The 20,824-nt window shown below is 35.4% G+C and overlaps 1 protein-coding gene across 3 annotated transcripts in view; it reads left to right on the top strand.

The window, feature by feature from the left end:
- LOC132116997 (rho GTPase-activating protein 24-like) overlaps positions 1 to 20,824 on the top strand; it is an 84,928-nt gene that overhangs the window by 39,604 nt on the left and 24,500 nt on the right. The window contains exon 1 of one of the 3 annotated variants that reach the window (XM_059525963.1): positions 6,992 to 7,152. The exons of 1 other annotated variant lie outside the window; for it this stretch is intronic. In XM_059525963.1, the coding sequence (XP_059381946.1) occupies positions 7,131 to 7,152 (22 nt within the window). In that variant the 5' untranslated portion in view covers positions 6,992 to 7,130. Of the gene's footprint in view, positions 1 to 6,991; positions 7,153 to 18,415; positions 18,543 to 20,824 lie in introns of those variants that run through there. One more of the 3 variants, XM_059525966.1, reaches the window with a different exon arrangement.

The raw sequence follows: 20,824 nt of genomic DNA, 5'->3' as shown, positions 1-20,824 counted from the left end.
ACGATACAAATTTTTTTGTATCGGGGAAGAACTTAAAAATCTTAATCAAAACTATTGAACAAGAATTGGTCCTACTTCAGAAATGGTTTAACAAAAATAAACTGTCGTTAAATTTAAGTAAAACTAAATTTATGTTGTTTACGAATCAAAAATGTTCTGATAATGTTTGTTTGAATCTAAATGGAATAACTATTGAGAGAGTGTCAGAATTTAGGTTTTTAGGAGTACTCATTGATGAAAAATTTAAATGGAAATCACATATAGCCTATGTAAGAAATAAAATGTGTAAAAATATTGCTGTTTTGAGTAAAGTAAAGTTTATGTTAAATTATAAAGCAATGAGAATCCTTTATTGTTCCTTTATTTTGCCCTATTTGATGTATTGTTTGGAGGTATGGGGTAATTCATATTTTACTAATTTAATGCCCTTATTTATTTTGCAAAAAAGGGCAATAAGGATAATTAATGGAGTTGCTCCAAGAGAACATACTACAGGACTGTTTCTGAGGTCAGGACTACTTAAATTGAAGGACTTGGTTTCTTTACAAACTTTATTAGTTGTTCATAAAGCAAAACATTGCTTGTTACCACATGGACTGCAAACCCTTTTTACTATAAATAGTGAGACAAGTAGAAGAAATAATGATTTTAAACAACCTTTTGCTGGAAATACCCTCAAACAAATGTGTGTTTCAATTTCTGGTGTGAAAAGATGGAATTGTTTAGAGAATGATTTAAAATGTTGTTCAAATATAGTTCGATTTAAATATAAGTATAAAGAGAAGATACTGAACTTGTATAAAGATGATGGTGAAAATTCTTAAAACTATAATATGAATGATTATGGTCTCGTCATTGTCTTTGATGCCAGAGTTGTCATTATTGCATTAATGTTGTTTGTGTTCGTTTAGTGTTGTGTAAGCAGAATTAATAGTAAAACAAACACAAAAAATTAAGGAAAATTGTTAAAAATGAAAGTAGATTACATCTGGTCTGCGTTATTTTTCATTTTTTTTTTTTTTTTTTTTTTTTTTTTTTCTCGTTGTTATTTTTTTTTTTTTTTTCTTCATGTCGGTTAGGCCATCTAATTTGTAACTTTCTTATTATAAGAATGGGGTAGGAGTTTATAAGATTCTTTTTTCTTCATCCTACTCCTGTTCTTCTTGTCATGGAATGTATTTTTGTTGTGTTTGTGTGGATTGTTGTTGTGGCATTTTGTGTTGCATTACCATGAAAAGAGAATAAATAAATGAAATGAAATGAAATTTACTCACTCTATTTTTTCCATGAAGCAACTTTTTTTTTTTTTTTTTTTTACAAATTATACATGTCCATGCAATTAAAATAAATAGGAACTGGAGCTGCGAAACTTGAAAAAACAAGCAAAAGCATCATAAGAAAATGCTAAAAGTATCCTGTAAGACATGGACAGATCCTGAAAAGATTACAGTTTGCAGGTTTTGAGCAAACCTTTTTTTTTTTTTTCACTGTAGTCCTTTTAAAACATTCCGATCCTCCAGTATTGTAACAGAGAAGATATCAGACTAATTAAATAAAATAGCCTTAGGTACATGAAACTCTCTCTCTCTCTCTCTCTCTCTCTCTCTCTCTCTCTGCTTATTTCTGCAGGGCCGCATCTAACAAAGCAAGTCTGGTATTTCTCATAAAGGTGGATTTTCACTTTTATCTCACTTGGTTTTCTCCAACAACTTTATTTATTGCAATCCATCTTCAGCAGCAATATCTCACTGTGGTATGATTTGTAGGAGGAAATGCTTATAAAATTCATCCTTTTCACTCTATACATTCAATCTGCTTTGATAAAGTAATTGAACACCAGTCTATCATCTTTATGTCTCTTTCAGCCTCTCCACATAAATCTGTCAGGTGGCATAAAGGGCATTGTGTTTGAAAATATCCCATATTTGTAACATCATCCAACTTAAAACACTGCTTTTGTGAATGATGTCAAGAGAAAAAAAAAAAAAAACTCAGAAAAATGCTAGTAAATTGCACAAATAATTACAAAGAGAGCAAATAAAATATTAAATTAGATGTGACATTTTGCAGTTAAAAGACTAAAATAGTAATAATACTTTCTAATAATCTTTGTTTAAAACATTTTTTAAAGTGTATTCCAGTCTAAACATAACATGTTTTTGATAAAGCAGGTTTTATGTTTTCAGAAGTCTGTTCAGATCCTTATGCACTGAAGCTCAAACTTTCTTCGATGGATTTGTGCAAATTAAGGAACTGCTTAGAATAAAACGTTTTTTTTTTGGGGCCCAGCTGTGATGGCCGACATCTATGTGTGTGTGTGTTCATTGAATTCTCTGAGCTCTCCTGCTGTTTTCATTCTTGCGTTCAGTCTGTTTTCCCCGCTGTTCCTCCGTCCTCTGAAGTGTGTGATTGATGGCGCTCATTCACTGAATCATGTTGTCGCACGCCGTGTTTTCCTCGTCCCCTCATCTCTCACGCCGTAGCCTGGGGGACCCAAAGAAGAGTTTGTACTTGATTTGTTTCATCGTTCACTTCATTCAAGTCTGATTAATCCCTCGTGTGTCTTGGTCTTTCAGAAGCCTCTGGTCTCGTGTGAGAGCTGTCACGGCTCCAGGAACTGATATTTCTTAAGTCAGAAGTGTGGGGGTGCTGATAGCACAATCTCGGACCTGACTGAGACCAGTGTAGCTCAGGGACAAATTGAGGGATTCATATCACAGATAGATTCTTTCTCAGTAGACACTTGTGTCTCACTGATTCTTATTAAAAGGGTTATGTATTCTTTCAGGGTTAGAGTGCTTTTAGTAGTTTTAAATATTTTCTAGAAACGTCGTGAACGCACCTGTCTGGTAAACTTATAGGGAAAAGCAATTGTAGCTCTGGAAAGTCTGATTCATTCTATTGAATCAGTTAATTCTACGATTCTTTCTCTCATACGAAGCATTTGAAAGTCTGATTCAATGTAGTAAATCAGTTTGTTATAAATGGTCCTTTCTCTCATATGTAGCATTTGAATGAAAATTGTTTCTTTTGGATGATTCTTGTAAATGAACACATGGGGGTATGTGATTAATGATGACATTTCTTATTTTGGGGTGGAGTATCCCTTTAAGCTGACCATACAAAAATGTGCAAAAGAGATCATCCAAACTTATACAAATTTGCCACCGATTTCTTAAACTGTAAAACAGCTAGATAATTAAAAGTGAGTTCAAAAATGCTGGAAACAGTTCTTGAATTTCACTGACGCAAACGTTTTAATTGTTCAGCTCAGGATTTAGGTCAGGGAACGAGGTCCGGGACAGGCTGAGAGGGAACTCAAATGCTCTCTGTCATCACGAGCTCTCACACACCATAAATACCCTCTGATGTGTGTTTAAGTTCACCGGACTCGTCTTGGCAGAGGAAATGGTGATATGAGCTTTATTTTTCCTCACATCTATATGTCAGCCGTTTTTACTGAGTGTTTTATGATTTCCAGATGTCAGAATCGGCGGATCTTGATCATAGGAATATTGTCTTTATATAATGACATTTGAATGCTTTAGAACCAAGCTTCTTTTGAGTGTGAAAATGGGCTTTGCTAACACACAATATCCTATGGAGATGACAGGACAGTTTTTAATAACTAATACTAATACTAATTAATATTTATGAACACATATCCTTTTAAGGGTTTATGTTCTGATACAAAGAACCCATACAGCAACATATATCGGCACTTGTTAAATTACCAAAAAACAGGGTTTTAATAGTTAAATTAGGGTCATAACATTTTCAGAAATTGTCATATTGGCCTGCTGTAGTGTTATTTAAATATTATTGATATACAATCATATTTTTGTCAATATTTTGAATTAGGTCTTATTTTTATGTTTTCTTATTTCATTTTAGTATTTTGTTTGTCATTTATATTATGTTTTTATTAAGTTTTTTGTTTGTTTGTTTTGTTTTTTGTTATGAAGAAATTATGCAATAAACAGGATTTTAATCAAGTTTTTATTTAAAATGAGGTCAAAAAAAGTTTAGAAATTGTCGTATTGGTCTGCTGCAGTGTTATTAGATTTATTTGTATTATTTTTAATTTTTCTTTTTTAAAAACATGTTGAGTTTTTCAAGGTTTAGTTTATTTATTTAGTTATGAAGAAATAAACTGGGTTTTAATAGCTGGGGTTTAGTTCAAATTATGTCATAAAAGTTTGGGAATTGTCATATTGGTCTGCTGCATTGTTAGTAGATTAATAGTGTTAATAGTTTTTTTTTTGTCTTTTTTTGTAATTTGTATTAGTTTTGGGTATTTTTGAATGCATAGTTTTTTTTAAGTTTATTTATTTAGCTATGAAGGAATGATCCTATAAACAGGGTTTTAGTGAGGTTTTAGTTAAAATAATGTAATAAAAGTTCAGAAATTGTCACACTGGTCTACTGTAGTGTTATTTAAGTTTGATAAATATTTTTTTGTTAATAGTTTGAATTAAAATACATTTTTGTATTTTCTGTTTTCATTCATTTAGTAATTTTGTTTGGGTCTGTTAGTTAAAGTATTAGTGATTTATGTAATATTTTTTATATGTCTATAGTTTTTTTATATATATATTAAGTTTTAGTTTTTAGTTTTAGTTATTACTGTAAAATTTTTCCGCTCAGCAAGCACGAAAGAGTTAGATTAAAGCATGTTCAAACTAAAATCACAAACCATCTTTCTGAATGGTGGATACTGAGGGTTATAGAGGGAACTGTGTGGTACTTGAGGCCTTTATCTAATATGGCTGAAGTTGTGAGAAGGCTCTTCGTCACAGGAAATGATTGATTCCACCCAAGATTGAAAACAGCAGCCGCAATAACATGAGGGAACAGCAGATATCCCAGAATGCTCCTGGTGTGGGATATGTCTTTTGTGCTCAGCATGATTGAAAAGACAGAGGAAAGGAAAATGAGTTTGCCATTGTTCTGTCTCTCTCAAGGTCTAGCTCTTTTTTCCTCTGGGCTTCTTTCTCATCTTCAGCTCTATGAAGTAAAGCTCCAGCCACAGACAGACCCGAGGCCATAAACACAGTAGGTCATTCTACTTTAAGATTCAGTGTCTGTGCTGTTTCTCAATGCATTATCAAAATAAATTCAAATGTTAATGCAAATTGGCCCTTTGTGAAGCTCCACCCCATTGGTTACTGTTGCGAAACTGCTTTAATATTCATCCTGCAGGATGAAATGTGTGATTGTGTTTGTGAATTACGTCGCACATTTCTGGCGTTTGTCCACAGGCGAAGAGTTTGTGTATTTATAAAGAGTGACTGTGTATATGTGTGTGTGTGTGTGTGTGTGTGTGTGTGTGTGTGTGTGTGTGTGTGTGTGTGAGCAGGCATACAGATTCCATAGACAAAACGGGAAACACAGACACTTACATAACCTGGTAACGGAGAGGATGTTTGGCTGTCATAGCAAACTTCAAGCCCCTCTAAATGTTCTTTCTGCCTCTCACAAACACACACCAGCTCAGATCAGGTTAAGCATTTATATTAATTTTAGCTTCAACATCTATAGTTCATGTGTAAGTGAACACAGTGTTGACACTCTAGGGAACATTCTAGAGCCGTTTTGCACCTCTGACATATCCAGCAGAGCAGATATAAGCAGAATACACACTGCGGTTGCACATGGAGCAGTTTTCACACAGTGTCAGTGATCTAAACTGGCATAGACTGTCATTGACTGCTGGGTCAGTGGATGCTAAAGCTATTTGTGTAACGTTTACGTGAAGGAACAGTCTTTATAAATCACCCTCATGTCATTTCACAGACATATAATAACATCAGTAAAAAGCTTTTTTGCTTAGAATGAGTGAATGGGGACAAATTCGACTTAAGCTCCTAAAATGCCATTCATTCACTCACATATATACATTCATATTCATTCATTCATTTTAAATATCTATCTATATATTTTTCATTTATTTTTGTTAATTATCAATAAATACTTACGTTAAATATTTATTCAATTTTTATTTATTCAAAATTATTTGTTATCTATTCATCATGTATTTATGTATGCATGTAAAATATTTATTTGCTGTTTTTATTATTATATATCTATAAATAAACATGAATTAAATATACATTTATTCATAAATACATGAAACATAGATCATTTATGTTTTTGATTTTAAATATATGTGTGGTTGCATTATTAATTTATTTATTATGTTTTTATTCTTTACTTTTGTAAAAACATGTATTTTATTTAACAATACATGATAGATATTTATTTATGTATTTAGTTTTTATTGACAAATATATTTGGTTGTTTTATTTGTGTATTTTATGCATGTGTGCAAGTTGAATATTTGATTATTATTTTCCTGTTTTATTTTTAATTATACATATTGAATATTTACTTTTTTTATTAATTATATAGTTATTCACTAGTACATATAAAATAGTATAAATAAATATATACATATTTGTTCATTTATTTCTAAATCATTATTCTCTAAAAATCCTCATCTCTGCTCCAAATAAAATGGCATGTGAAGACATGTCACACCAAATAATAATGTCAAACAAATTGCACGACCTACTTTTATCATGCTTTTCTGTCATTGTTTGAGTGTTATTTCACTTTCCACTGAAAAGAGCATCCACATCATTCCTTTTTCAAAATTAGCGGATTTTAAAAGCTTTTCAGAGATCAAAATGCAACAGGAAAAGGAACTAGAGGAATTAGTTTCCTCGCTGTAGTGACCGGTAGCAGCTCTGTCTGTATTTATAGAGCATGGTATGGGGCCGAGCTGTTTGGCCAAGTGCCCGCTCTTCGATCGTCAAATTACAGGCCAGGCCGGGACCCCTAAGAGCCTTAGCAGTCATGATTTATGAGCCAAGCTCTCCTGCTCGCCTTCCGCTAGATCGTCACAATGCATCACTGAATACCATCCTAGCCAAAGACACTGTGCTAGACACCACGGGATCTGCACACGCACGAGAACCTGTTGACCAGTGATGCTTTGACTCTTTAAGCTCAGACGCAGTGAATATCATGCTGATTAAAACCGGATGAGAGAAGAGAAACATTGAGAAATACACAGATGTAAGAGCAGGACGGAGCTTGTGCTGGATAAATAGAGCTCCCGTCCCAGCATGGACTTAAACTACAACCCAGGTGGGTGGCATGTACACGGAGCCTGTTGTCTGTCAGGGGGCTTTTTATTGGACGAAACAGAAAGGGGAGGAGAATAAATCAGTTTTATTTGTAATGTGATTGCTTACTGTGCAGTTTACTATGACTTATTTCAAAACCATCAAGTGTTAAGCTTTATAAAATAGTGTACTTTATATATATATATCAGAATCAGAAGAATCAGAATCAGAATGAGCTTTTATTGCCAGGTATGTTTACACATACGAGGAATTTGTTTTCGTGACAGAAGCTCCGCAGTACAACAGAGTGACAGCGACAGAACATAAAACACATAATAAAAGAATATAAAAATACAAAAAATAGAAATAAGTAGACAAGGAATGACAATATACAAATTGACAATTGTAGGCAGGTATATTACAAAAATGCAGTTTTGTATGTACATGTATATTATGTGCAAAATTTAAGTGTATACTAAGTATGTGTGTTAGATAAATTAAGTGTATGTGTATATAAATATAAAGTGTAGTGTGTTCAGTGTGTATCAGCTGTTCATAAGATGGATTGCCTGAGGGAAGAAACTGTTCCTGTGTCTGGTCATTCTGGCGCTCAGTGCTCTGTAGCGTCGACCAGATGGCAACAGTTCAAAGAGGGAGTGAATCAGTGAGGAGGGATGTGAGGAGTCCAGAGTGATTTTAACAGCCCTTTTGCTCACTCTGGATAAGTACAGTTCTTGAATAGATGGGAGAGTTGAACCGATGATTCGCTCAGCAGTCCGGACTACCCTCTGTAGTCTTCTGAGGTCCGATTTAGAAGCTGAGCTGAACCAGACAGTTACTGAAGTGCAGAGGATGGATTCGATGATGGTGGAGTAGAACTGTTTCAGCAGATCCTGTGGCAGGTTAAACTTCCTCAGCTGGCGAAGGAAGTACAACCTCTGCTGGGCCTTTTTCACAATGGAGTCAATGTGAATGTCCCACTTCAGGTCCTGAGAGATAGTGGTGCCCAGGAACCTGAATGACTCCACTGCAGTCACAGAGCTGTTCATGATGGTGAGTGCGGGGAGTGCAGGGGGGTTTCTCCTGAAGTCCACAGTCATCTCCACTGTTTTGAGCGTGTTAAGCTCCAGGTTGTTGAGAGTGCACCAGACAGCCAGCTCTTTAACCTCCTGTCTGTAAGCAGACTCGTCACCGTCCTGAATGAGGCCGATGAGTGTGGTGTCATCTGCAAACTTCAGTAGCTTGACAGAGGGGTCCTTAGATGTGCAGTCATTAGTGTACAGGGAAAAGAGCAGTGGGGAGAGAACACAGCCCTGGGGAGCTCCGGTGCAGATATATATATATATATACACACATACACACACACCAACTGTTTTTTTAAACAGTAAGATTTTTTTTAACAATTCTCTTCTTTATTTTGATCCAAATTACAGCAGAATGAGTTCTGAAGGATCATGTGACACTGAAGACTGGAGTAATGATACTAAAATTCAGCTTTGAAATCTCAGGAATAAATTCAATTTTAAATTTCATATAGAAAGCAGTTATTTTGAAAAGTAAAAAGATTTCACAATATGTTACTGCTTTTGCTGTATTTTGGATTAAAAAACGACTTTTTTAAAAAGCATATTCATGCCTGACTTCTTCCAGACTCATATTGCTTGTCATATCCATTAGCTGTGTGTTTTCAATTGTGTTCTCTGCATGATTATTTGCTTTCATGAATAAGAAAGATGAAAGGAACAGCTTTAGGGAGATCTCTTGCCTGCTCTCGGTTGTCATTCTGGCGCTGTGGTTTAGTGCTTCATTCTCTGAGCGATTTGGAGCCAAGTCAGATGCTTTTAAAAAGATGTCTTTTGGCTCTCTTTGCTTATCTTCGTGCGTTCCTCTCTTTAAGGTTATCTGAAGAGCTGACGTGGCACTTTGGGGTGTCAATGCTCTCTAATGGTTCCTCATGCATCACTGTAGCTCTGCTAGATTAAAAAGGCCATACTGTGGAAAATTCTTCTGATCTCTAATATCCAACCAGACTGTTTCTGGAAACTATAAGCTACAAAACAGTTCATTTTAGCACGCATTTATATAGAAACACTGGGATTTAGCAAGTTGGCCAGGAATTATTACTTATTTTGCATGCAAAGATGGTAGCCAATTATAACAGAGGTCATTCACAAATGAGGTACAGCAACTAAAACAGCCGGCTTAATTCCAAGGCTCAAAGAGAAGGTCATGTTGAAATGAATTACTACTTCTTTTACTTCATGAAAACTTTATTCATTTTAAAAGGGGGAAATAATTTGCTGTAAAGGTGCAGAATATGGTCAATATGATAAATATTATAACAATATATTGTTTCAATAAATATCTTATTTTTATTTAATACATATATTTTATAAATATTTAGTTAAAATATTCAATACAAAATAGTTTTTATATTTGAGTAATATATGATATAATTTAATTCTATATGATTATGACACACACACACGCACGCATATATATACAGTATTATTATTCATTAAATATGTGAATTATTGCATATTTAATTATATATGGTTATTATGACAATATGAAAAACATTATATTTGAAAGTTTTGTTCATAAACACTTGGTCTGCATTTCTCTACTTTGCTATATCAACTGTACGTAGAAATAACTTTCCCAGTCATGCATCTGGATAATTGTGCATTTCCAGCCCACATAATGGAGACTGTCCAAATCTCCGAAGGTGGATTAACGATAATGCAGGTCCAGCGATGACATTAGCCAGCTCTGTTTATTGCACAACAATGTTAAAACCTCTGGCTCCTGATAGCTCAAAGGTGAACATTATGTCTAAAGGACCATTAGGCGAGAATGTAAGATGATTTTTCAGTGAATGTAGGTGAGAAAGACACAAAGGCATGTCTGCTGTCTTTCCTCTGCTCTCTGGTTGTTGTTGCAGACAGACCTGTCTTATAAATCCAGCCCCAAGAGATGCAGTTAACATTAGATTAGCAGATTTCACAATTCTCATCCCCTAGCGAGAGCCGTCAACACTTTTTGAGGGTTTGCGCTGTCCTGCAGAGATTTTACTGACATTTGAACTGTCGGAGTTGATGAGACAGGAAAGAGAGAAAGTAATTGAATAGGACTGAATGGAATTTGTCATAATGTCAGAGCGGAGGCTGTGATTGGTTCAGATAAGGTTCAACTACTTCCCCTGTCAACGACCCTTGTGAGGCCTGCAACAATAACATCCAGTTACAAGGATGTTTAGCGGTCGCAGTGACATGCGATGTTGAAATTGCAGCGGTCATCCATCAACTGCAGAACTCAACAGAAATGATGACATTTGCTTAAGCAGTCTCAGCGTGGGATTATTAGAAGGGGTGAAAAGCCGCACTGTTTAAATATATATATATATATATATTTCTTTTTGTCACAGACAGCCTGCAGGAGAGAACAATCTCAAATGAAATCTTTAATAACTCAGTTGCATAAATGGGAGCCAATAAAGAGGCTTTTTTTATGAAGAATGTATATATCTATATATGTTTATACAACAACCACTGAGTGTCTTAAAAAATAACTTGAATGCAGAACTACTTCCTTCCTGAATCATCCGTTATTAATTCGAAGACGTTACTTTAGAACAGGTAACAAAGGAACGTTGAGTTGCTTAATTAAAAGTTTATTGTATTACTATATTAAAAGCAGTGTATTATGTGGAGTAGAGTGTTATGAGAGAGAGAGATGGACTGAGCGATCGTGGTTATCTTCATCTCTTACAGCGTTCATTCTTAAGCTCAATCTCATATTCACAATAAATCATTCGTTTGAATGCCTTCTGAGGAAAGTGATAGACTCTTTGTCGTAGTATCCTTTCATCTGTAAGGGCAAATTCTAATGATAGGGCTGAATTCATTTGTTGGCTGATTCTTTCAAGCTGTTGTTAAAAGACAGTTGCTAGTGTTGCCAGATTAGAAACATCCAGGTATCATACCAGAAGCTCAATGGTTGTATTTAGAAGAAAATGATCAAACACGAGTCAGATGTACAGAATACAACTATTTATCTTGAGAAACAACGTTTTTTAAAAAGATAAATACCTAAGTCGCTGTCATGGGAAGCCAGTGGGTTGCCAGATGTTGGGAGGGTGTATATTCATGCCGTCTTGGACCACACCATAGTGCTCGAAGTGTTACAAAATTCAGAAATTATCGTACATATTTTTTATTATTTTATTTTATTTTTCGCTATTGATCATACATTGTACAGTGGTCAAAATTATCGAACAAATACAATAATTATCATACGTCTGGCAACACTGTTCCTTGTTTACTACTGCGTTTCAGTCTCTTTCAATATAAAAGTCATTACTGGTGACTCATAAAACGGTCTCTTGTCGCCATCTAATGGTGGAATAATATAACTAAACTCACCATCATGAACACACACACACCCAATACTAAATATTATTATTAAATACTGATATTATTTATATAAAATATTATTATATTTAATAAACAACAGCAGCAATCATAAAAGTTGTTTTAGCAATTCTGTCAAAAGTGCAAAGGCAGCTCTCTGATATACATCATTAAAGTTACTATGTAAAATATAAACTTATTAAAATGAGATTTTGCCCTCAGCCAAAACAGTTTGCTTTGGAACAAATAATAGATTAATGAGAGCAAAGACTGCCCATTAGATTTTCCCAAAACTAATTATATATCATGTTTAACCACTAAAGAGACATCAGAGCCAGTGGTAAATTCCAGAAGATCTGGCTGAGGAGAGGCGCTGTCGGCAGGTTTATATACGCTGAACGGCCGCTTGCATCCTGGAGCTCATATGTCCAAAAAACATTAAATCAATTTTTCAAATAGGCGTTATCTTTATTAACAAACCACATATTTAAAGTACAAACAAGTACATTCTCGCCTAAAAAATTCAATTACAGTGGATTTGGGCACCCCACATGACACTCGCTGTGAGAAACACTACAGAGTGATACAAATGATATTTAATTATTAAAAAAAAATGTTTACATATATTGAAAAATGTATCATTGTAATGTAATATTTACATTAAAGCTAAAATATTCATGACTATATTATTAATAATATTAAATATATGGTAAAGTTAGTATTATTAAATACAATGTCAAGATAAAAATGTCAAGATAACCCAAATTTAAAACATAACCCTAGATTTATACTTTTATCCAAATACTGATAGGTTTTCTATATTATAAGATGGTTGGATGGAGAGGATATGGTGGATGTCAGACTGTGATCTGAGGAAGATATCCATTGATCTAAGACAGCGATGTCCCTTTGTCTTCTCTTTCTCACCCTTCCTCTCTTTTATATCCCTGTCTTTTATCTCTTGTCAGGTTTATGATGTGAAGAGATGTTAAGTTACAGGGCTGGTAACCTCACACCTCTAAACTCTCATTCGGAGTCAAAGCCAAGAGTCACGAGGTCACGTGGAGCACTTGGCTGCTTCTAAAGATGGTGTCATGTGACCTCAGCATCTGCACAACTGGTTGGCTTCTGACCTAGAATGATGAATGATGTCATAAGTACAACTTTAATCTCATTGTGTTTCCCTTTTAATTATCTTATGGTGAGATTGATAAAAATCTCATTTGAACAAACCATTATTTCTAAACGTCCAGTCCTGTCAGTGTGGAACAAAAAGTGTGCTGTATGTGTGTGTTCGGGGTGTTTCGGGGTGTCCGTGTGCTTGTTTTTGCCCAGATCTTGCTGAGAGAGAATGAGATAATGACATTACAGGGTGTTTTCTAAAGTCCTAAAGCCCAAATCGACTCTCATCAGCATTTTCTCAGCAGCTCTATCTAAGCCCTATCTTTCTGCTTTTCTCAATCCCACAATCCCATCTGTTCTCTGCGAGCTCTTCATTCTGGCAGCTTGCATGGGCCAACAGCTTTGCCAGAGCAAACAGGCAGGATCTGGGATGGTAAAGGCTTACAATACAAACATTCTTATCAGCTGTCTGAACGCTTTTGAGCCAGACGCTGCATGAGGACTGTCATAATAATCAGAGCAGAGCCACTCGTCCGCCAAAGAGAGAGAGAGAGAGAGAGAGAGTGTGTGTGTGTGTGTGTGTGTGTGTCTGTCTGTCTATCTATCTATCTATCTATCTATCTATCTATCTATCTATCTATCTATCTATCTATGTGCATATATATGTCTATGTGTGTGTTTGATAATTTTTTTTACATTTTCTTATGTAATGTATGTATGCACACTGCATTATATAAAACATTTGAAGTTCTCATTTGGATGCTGATGCCTCTAGATCAGTGTTATTTATGACTGAAAAAATATTACATTTTGCTGCTTTCCTGAAGATATTGCAGAGTTTCGTATTTCAGTGCTTGACGTTGAAAAGATACTGTTGGCATTGATTGATACTGAAATTCTCCTCAATCTGTGTCTGTTGCCTGACAGCAGATATTGAGTCCAGTGTTTGGTCTCCAGAGGAATAATGATTTGATCAGTGTGTTTGCTCAAGGCATTCGCCTATCAGCACCAGTGTGTACATTGACATTCACTTCTGCCTTCAAGTGTCATGTTGACATTGATCAATTATAAATTATCACATTATTTCACATGCACAATGCAACACGGCTGTGTTGCTGGAAATATCTCAGATATTTGTGTCTCATATTGATTTGACGTTGTATATCAGGGTAGCGATGGGACGCATTGGAAACTGTCTGAGAGATTGATGCTTGCAGTGTCAGATTGTTGCTCGAGGCTCTACAAAGGAATTTGATCTCGGAAATGGAAATGTTCGAGAGCAGTGCAGAAATGAAATGTTTATGATCGTGTGAATAATGATCTCTGGAGCTGCGTAGAGGGGTTTAGGACAGCTTGTGCTTTACTTGACTCTGCCGATGGCGAATGGAAAATGATAACCGGGACGCAGGAAGTACAAGTGTTCACATGCACTCTAACTTGTGTCATTATGTGTGTTTCTTTGATTTTGATTAGGCGAGCATTGCTATATATACTTCGAGTCTGGAATTCTAACAAACGACTAACCGTTCATATGAAATTTTTCGAAAGTGAGTGGAGCATAGAGTTATCCCTCTGGCTATGCTTTGAGAATGCCATCTCAGGGGATTCATCAGTAACTGACACAGCATGTGCTGTAACAGGTGTTTCGTGCGTTAGCGTGCAGGACTCAGCTCCGGGTTTCCTATAGAAAGTCCCATCTGTAATACAGGGATTATGTTCAGTCTACCTGTTAGTGGGAAACAGGAGTCTCTTCCGAAGAACTGAAACGAAGCTAGCAATATTAAATATACTTTTTTTTATTTGATTTAATTTAATTTAATTTGTTTTCTTTTTTCTTATTAAATAAATACAGACAAATGACTATGTTTTTTCCTCATGTAGCAACACTCAGTTTCACCTGTTTTTCAATTGTGACTTTGTGGTGTATTGATTTTAGAGTGTTTTTCTATTGGTAGCCCCAATTTTCCACCAGTTTCATGAGTCAAGGTCCCAATTATCTCATTCCTTATCAGCAACTACACCACCATATAAATCTCTCCCACAGGTGTGTCAGACTTCAAACAACATAACTCTTCGTCAGACCCTTCAGGCAAAGAAAAAGGCACATATAGCGTGGAAGACATTCACTAATATTAAACTCAGGCTTGTGGCCATCTGAACAGACAGAGCTGGGGGTAGGATGAGATCTTGTAGTAATTGAATATATCATAGGTAGACGTGCCCAGTGGAGTGAATGTATTATTTGGTTCAATTACCTGTGCTCTGTAACCTGTGTGATTTACTACGGGACTGGTGACTGTGGCCATAAATCATTCCTGTGAGCCACAGACCTCCACTGCAACCTCGCGTCCTGCTATTCAAACCAGGGCAGGTGTCATCTGTGTACCGGCCTAAACCAACCGTCTGTCCATTAAAATCGCTAAGGCTTTATTAAGCAGCCTGGATGAAAGAGTTGAGAGACTGGGCCATTGCTTTGGTTGTTATTTTTTAACTGGTTTATTAGCATTCACTAAATGTTAGCTTTACATAATGAAACCTGAGTATACTCACATTAATTATTGCTCTGGCAAGCACCCATATGACTATTGATCATAAAGGTCACATTTTAAGCCTTTGTAGTGTTGTTTTCCTATTGAATATGCCACATTTGTTGTTTTCCCCAGTTTAAGTCATTAATTTACTTCCTCCTTATGTGGTTTCTAGTCTGTATCTGACCGATCAGCAAACTTCGAGCAATTCAGCATTACTTCTGTGCTACAGACCCTCATAATATTGATAGTACTCGGTGTGCACTGTAATAGCCATAATACATTTTATACAGTGTAATAGGACTCACATCTCAGGCAGACTAATGTTGAGTTGGTTCTGACCTGAACTGAGACACAGAGGCTATTTTAGATTACAATGCGAGCACCGAGAGAATTGACCATTTGTCAATTTGACCTTTATACTTGAGACACAATTGAACATATTTCTGATAAAGCTTGGAAACAGTAGCTCACAGAATTCTGATTCATTTTAGGGAGTTGATTTACTTGGATTGATTCTTTTGAACGGACTGGTTTGAATCATTAAACAGAAGAGTTCCTATATTTCTGTTTGATGTGTTTTTCATTTTATTTTATTTTGTTTTATTTTTTGTAGTTAGAATATTTATGTAATTAAATATTTTTAAAATATTAAATATTAAAATATTTTTTTATCTGTTCGGCTAATTTAGTGTAGCTTGATTATTGATAACTAAAATTACTAAAACTGAACTAAAAATTACTAAATACTGTTTGTGTGTGTGTGTGTGTGTGTGTGTGTATATATATATAATATATATATAATATATATATATATCAAATTAAATTAATTATAATTATATTATATATTATATATATAATGTATAGATAGATACAGTAGATCTACAAAAATGACAATAATACACAGTAAAATTACTTAAATGGAAATTAAAAACATAAATAAAAACGTAATTATATAGTAAAAATTTCTAAATATTATTACAAAATATAATAGTATCTATAAAAGATACTAAAATAACACTCTACCTAACTACCTTGACTTCCGCTTAAAAATAAAATGTCAAAAAGGATCCATTGTTTTCAAACAAATTTGTTGTATATACTCCTGCCCCAAAGCTGCACTCAAATAAAAGTATTTTTACATAACAAAAATGACATATATCACATTTAAAACCCTACATATTCTCAGTATGGCTCAGAAGTTGCATCGAATTTCATCTAAATGAGCAGGACGTCTACTTCAGCTCCTCTACAATAGCAATTGGAGTCTGTCCTCACAGGTGAGTCTGTATGTCTGGTCTCCTGCGCACTTTAGGGTGGTTTATATGCAAGACGAGATTACTTTCACATTAGTACTGAGTTACAGTCATGAACCTGGCCATCACGTAACCATACACTGCACAGCATACTCCCCCTATCATTAAGACGCATTGAAGTGCACTAAGTGGTGTCATGTTGTAACGTCAGTGCCTGTGGTCGTCTTTTAGGGTGGCAGCTATTCCGGTTGAGATTTATAGAGCTGAACAACTAGTGTAGCCTTTCACCTTTGCCCTGACCTGGTCTTTTCAATCTCAGTCTCAATGGCTATCGAATGGGCTAAGATGAAGCCACATTGCATGATGGGAGCCTGTTGATATGAGTCCATGAGTTGATGGTGGATCAGATAAACCCCGTCTCCCAATTTCTCCTCATAGCTCTGTGGGGGGCACTGAAACCAGACCCCGGACATGCACCAGAGGAGATGGAGATATGAGGCTCATTCATTGTTCAAAGAGAGTCAAAGCATTTATCCACTGTTGGAATAGCGACTGTGTTGGTTCTGCTTGTGTTGTGTGAAGGCAGCACCATCATCAGCGTGCTCTGTTTTAACCTTGTGTTATCTTACACAAACTTTAAGAGTAGAAAGTTCTTCATTGATGTTTCTGGGTAACGATGATAATGTAGTAGTTGTGTAGTGTTCTGACCTCCTGATTTCTGAAGGAATCAATTAATCAGCACGCCCTAGTGAGAACGTTGTCCTGAGACATGTACAACTGCTCTTCAATGATCCCTGTGAAGTATTTAAAGTATTTGTTTGATAAGTAAAGGTCGAAACTGCAAAATAAACTGATCAGTACTCAATACACACAGTGGTCTTGTATAGCCCACTCACTGTGTTATTTAGCAATAATGACTGTAATAATGATTGTACTGTACATTATCCCACATTAAAAAAAAATACTTAAAATGTTTTATTTATTTATATATTTATATAGCACCATTAAAAACAAGGTGTACAATATTATAAAAAGTTTTTTTTTATAAGGATAAAAACCTTAAGCAATAAAAAATTAAAATGCATAAAGATAACAGATTTTCAACATTGTTACACATAAAATAAACAAATTATTAAAAATAATGAATTGATCTCTCTCTCTCTCTCTTCCTCTCTGTCTCCCTCTCTTTCTTTCTTTCTTTACAAAACATTTTTGATAACACTATACCGATATACTTCATGTATAACGTACCTTAAAGGGTATAATGCATTATAATTATTCATAATATGTGTTTTAACACATTACATCTTGCTGTAAATAATTATAACCAAACTGAAAATGCATTGTGTAACAATGAATCGATAAGTGTTATAATGTACTAACTGTGGTTATAATAGTTCAGGAGATTGTACGATGCAATACAAAAAAGTTCATTAGTCATAAATAATGCGTTAAAACGACTATTACAATCCATTATACATAAAGGCTTTAAGTAAAGCATTACCACACTTTTAAATGGTAATACGTCCACAAATGTATATGGAGAAAAAAAAGTCTAATGACAACTAATCAAACCGTATAAAAACAAAGCAAAAAAGTGTTTGTTGGATTTATTAAATATGTTGTCTAGTTATCATATCAGTACTTAAGTGGGTCATTTAGATAACATAAGGACTAGTTTAAAAGATATGCTAGAAACAGCCACCACACACCGCCTTCATAAAAATAGAAATATCCTCTGAAAAGATTTCTTCAAATGTTTGACTGACAGACTCTCTGGAGAAGGGGCCGCTTTTCTCTTCTTCTCTTGTAAGAGCTCCTGGGCCTGTTGAAGCTCTCTATTGTTAGTCAGGAAGAGAGAGAGGTGGGTGTACTCGATTCTCCTCCCCTTCGGCTCTTTCTACCCCTCCTCCTTGGTCCTCTGTGGACCATGTCATAGTCCTCAAGACTGCAGGCCCATAGTCTCCTGGAAGACCCACTCCTCTTCCAGTCTTCCCCACTTCAGAGGCCTCTTTCCTGGGATAGGTTGCTTGGAGGTGGTGCAACAGGTTGGACATCAACTATCTCCATTTGGGATATCCGAGTGTCTATCAGGTAATTCTGCTGTTAATTTATAAAGTGCTGCAGATGAGAAGTTTTTGAGATGCTAGAATGGTTTACTAGATTTGCCACAAGTATCATAATCTGCATTTGCACATTTATGTGACAACATAAATAATTTAGGCAAGTCATTTTCTGTAAACTGAAGATTAATTTGAGCGCTCACAGATGCCAGAGTGGTTTTATTTGTAGTGATAAGCACGTTCGGGCCCTTTGTGTCTGTCTGAGTGGGACATTATTTATGAGTTTAGACAATTTCATGAACAATTATTCTCTGCTTTCTTCCTCGAAACAGTCCCAGTTTCTGTTTCTTCATCAGATGGGTTGATAGATCTCAGCTGTCTCCGAGAACCTCAGATGCTCTCTTAACAGCATGTGTTATGCAACCCATTAATATTTGCTGTATATCTCCATGAATATTTCTTAGCGGCTCCCTTTAGGCTTTTGAAAACTCTTCATAGTAGCTGAGAGGAGTTCAAGCTCGACCAGGATGTATGAAATATGTTATGTCTATCCTGTGCAAACAATGCTATACAGCAATTGTCCTTTTTCCTGCCAAGTCCTTGTGCTTCCTTTGTGTTTTGTGAGCATCTAAATCAAATATTTGTGGTGTTTCATAATGCTTTTTGAGAGGAACATAAGAAAGTAAATCATTATCTGTATCTTTGCATTGTTGGCGCGACCACAAATTGATGCCCACGTAACAATGGGCTTATTTATGTGGCTGTTTTGTTAATAAAATGGCTGTTGATCTTTGGGATTAACAATGTCAATGATGGGAACGCACATAATGGAGCATTTAAGGGTGAGGGGGCGTTTCTGGAGAAGGCATGTGAAGGTAATTGCTGCTCACTATAGCCCTTTTGTTTGGTTCCACCTGGTTTGGGTCATCTTATGGCTCAGGTCACTCACATTAAAGAGCAGACAAGCTCATATTTGACAAGACGCTGGAACATAGACATGCACAGAAAGAGCCACACAGTACATAAAATAATAAAGTACTACTAACAAACAAAGTGTAAATATAAAATGAATGGAATAAAAAAATTCAGATTTTATCCACTTTTTGTAATGCATTATGAAATTGCATTCTCAGGGAGTAGTGCTGCCTTAAATAAGTGCTCTATTTTGGAGGAGTGTTTAGATTTTGGCGCAGATCCTCCGGCAAGGGCCTCAGGTCTCATTGCTTTTGTTATTCCCATGAAACTGCACTCTGCTTCCTGTCAGAGTCCTGTGGCGTGACAGGTTGTCTAGTCGCTTCAGAAGAGCCCGTCTTCCCATCGGTGGCAGATGGTGTGGGTTTTGAGTTGTTAAAGTCTCAGGATACCTCAAACACAGACACTGACCTAGAGACTGTCTGACTGCAGCTCTGACCCTTTTATTTCACCTCAGTCAGAGACAGACTCCTAAAGACTTTAATTAGAGGACTGTCAAGGAAGACTTCCCTTTACCTTTGATCCAATATTATCGTAAAAGACCTATTATCATCTATCTATTATCTTTAAATATTTCCCTTCATCTCTCTCTCTCTCTATAGCTCTGTATATATATATATATATATATAGCCAATTCGGCTGCCTTCTGCCAAAAGTGTTATTTGTAGGAATGGGAATGAGAAATGTCTAACAGTGGACAACAGAATAATCCTGTTTATTGGTCAAATCTCCTGATAAGCATGAAGTCTCCCTGGTTCCACTTTCACCACAGTACTTGGTTTATCTCCTATTATGTTTTCCCAGAGAGAAGTGTGAGATTGACATAGCGCCTTTGATTGGATTTACTGATGGAAACAATGGCTTGCGTTATCTGTGCAGCTGATTGGTGGAGAGCAGGGACCATGATTAGCCAATCGTTCATCTTATCTGACCTACATCGCTACATGACCAAATCAGTTCACTCACCTTTGGCAAGAGTGAATAAAAGCCATGTGGTTTACAAGATAATATTTTTTTTTCTTTTATGATATAACTTGATTACCCATCTGTCACATAAATGACAATTAAAGAAGTAATCAGCATCAAGGAACCGCCACACTAGGATCTGAGCAAGTAAACTTACCTTTTAACCGGCAGTGAATTTGGACAGGATAAATTTAATAAAAAATAAAAGTAATAATTAATAATAATAAAAATAATGTTTGTTTAATACTGATATTTGTATACATGTGTGTAGTTTAAATTATTATTAAATGAAAAAATATTTAATTAAATGGATTATTTATTATTTTTTACATAATTTTCTATTTATTAATGGTTATAATTATTTAGTCTTTTTTT

Source organism: Carassius carassius, chromosome 36, assembly GCF_963082965.1.
Source record: "Carassius carassius chromosome 36, fCarCar2.1, whole genome shotgun sequence".
In the NCBI taxonomy this organism is placed as follows: Eukaryota; Metazoa; Chordata; class Actinopteri; order Cypriniformes; family Cyprinidae; genus Carassius; species Carassius carassius.
This window is presented reverse-complemented; position numbering and strand designations above follow the sequence as displayed.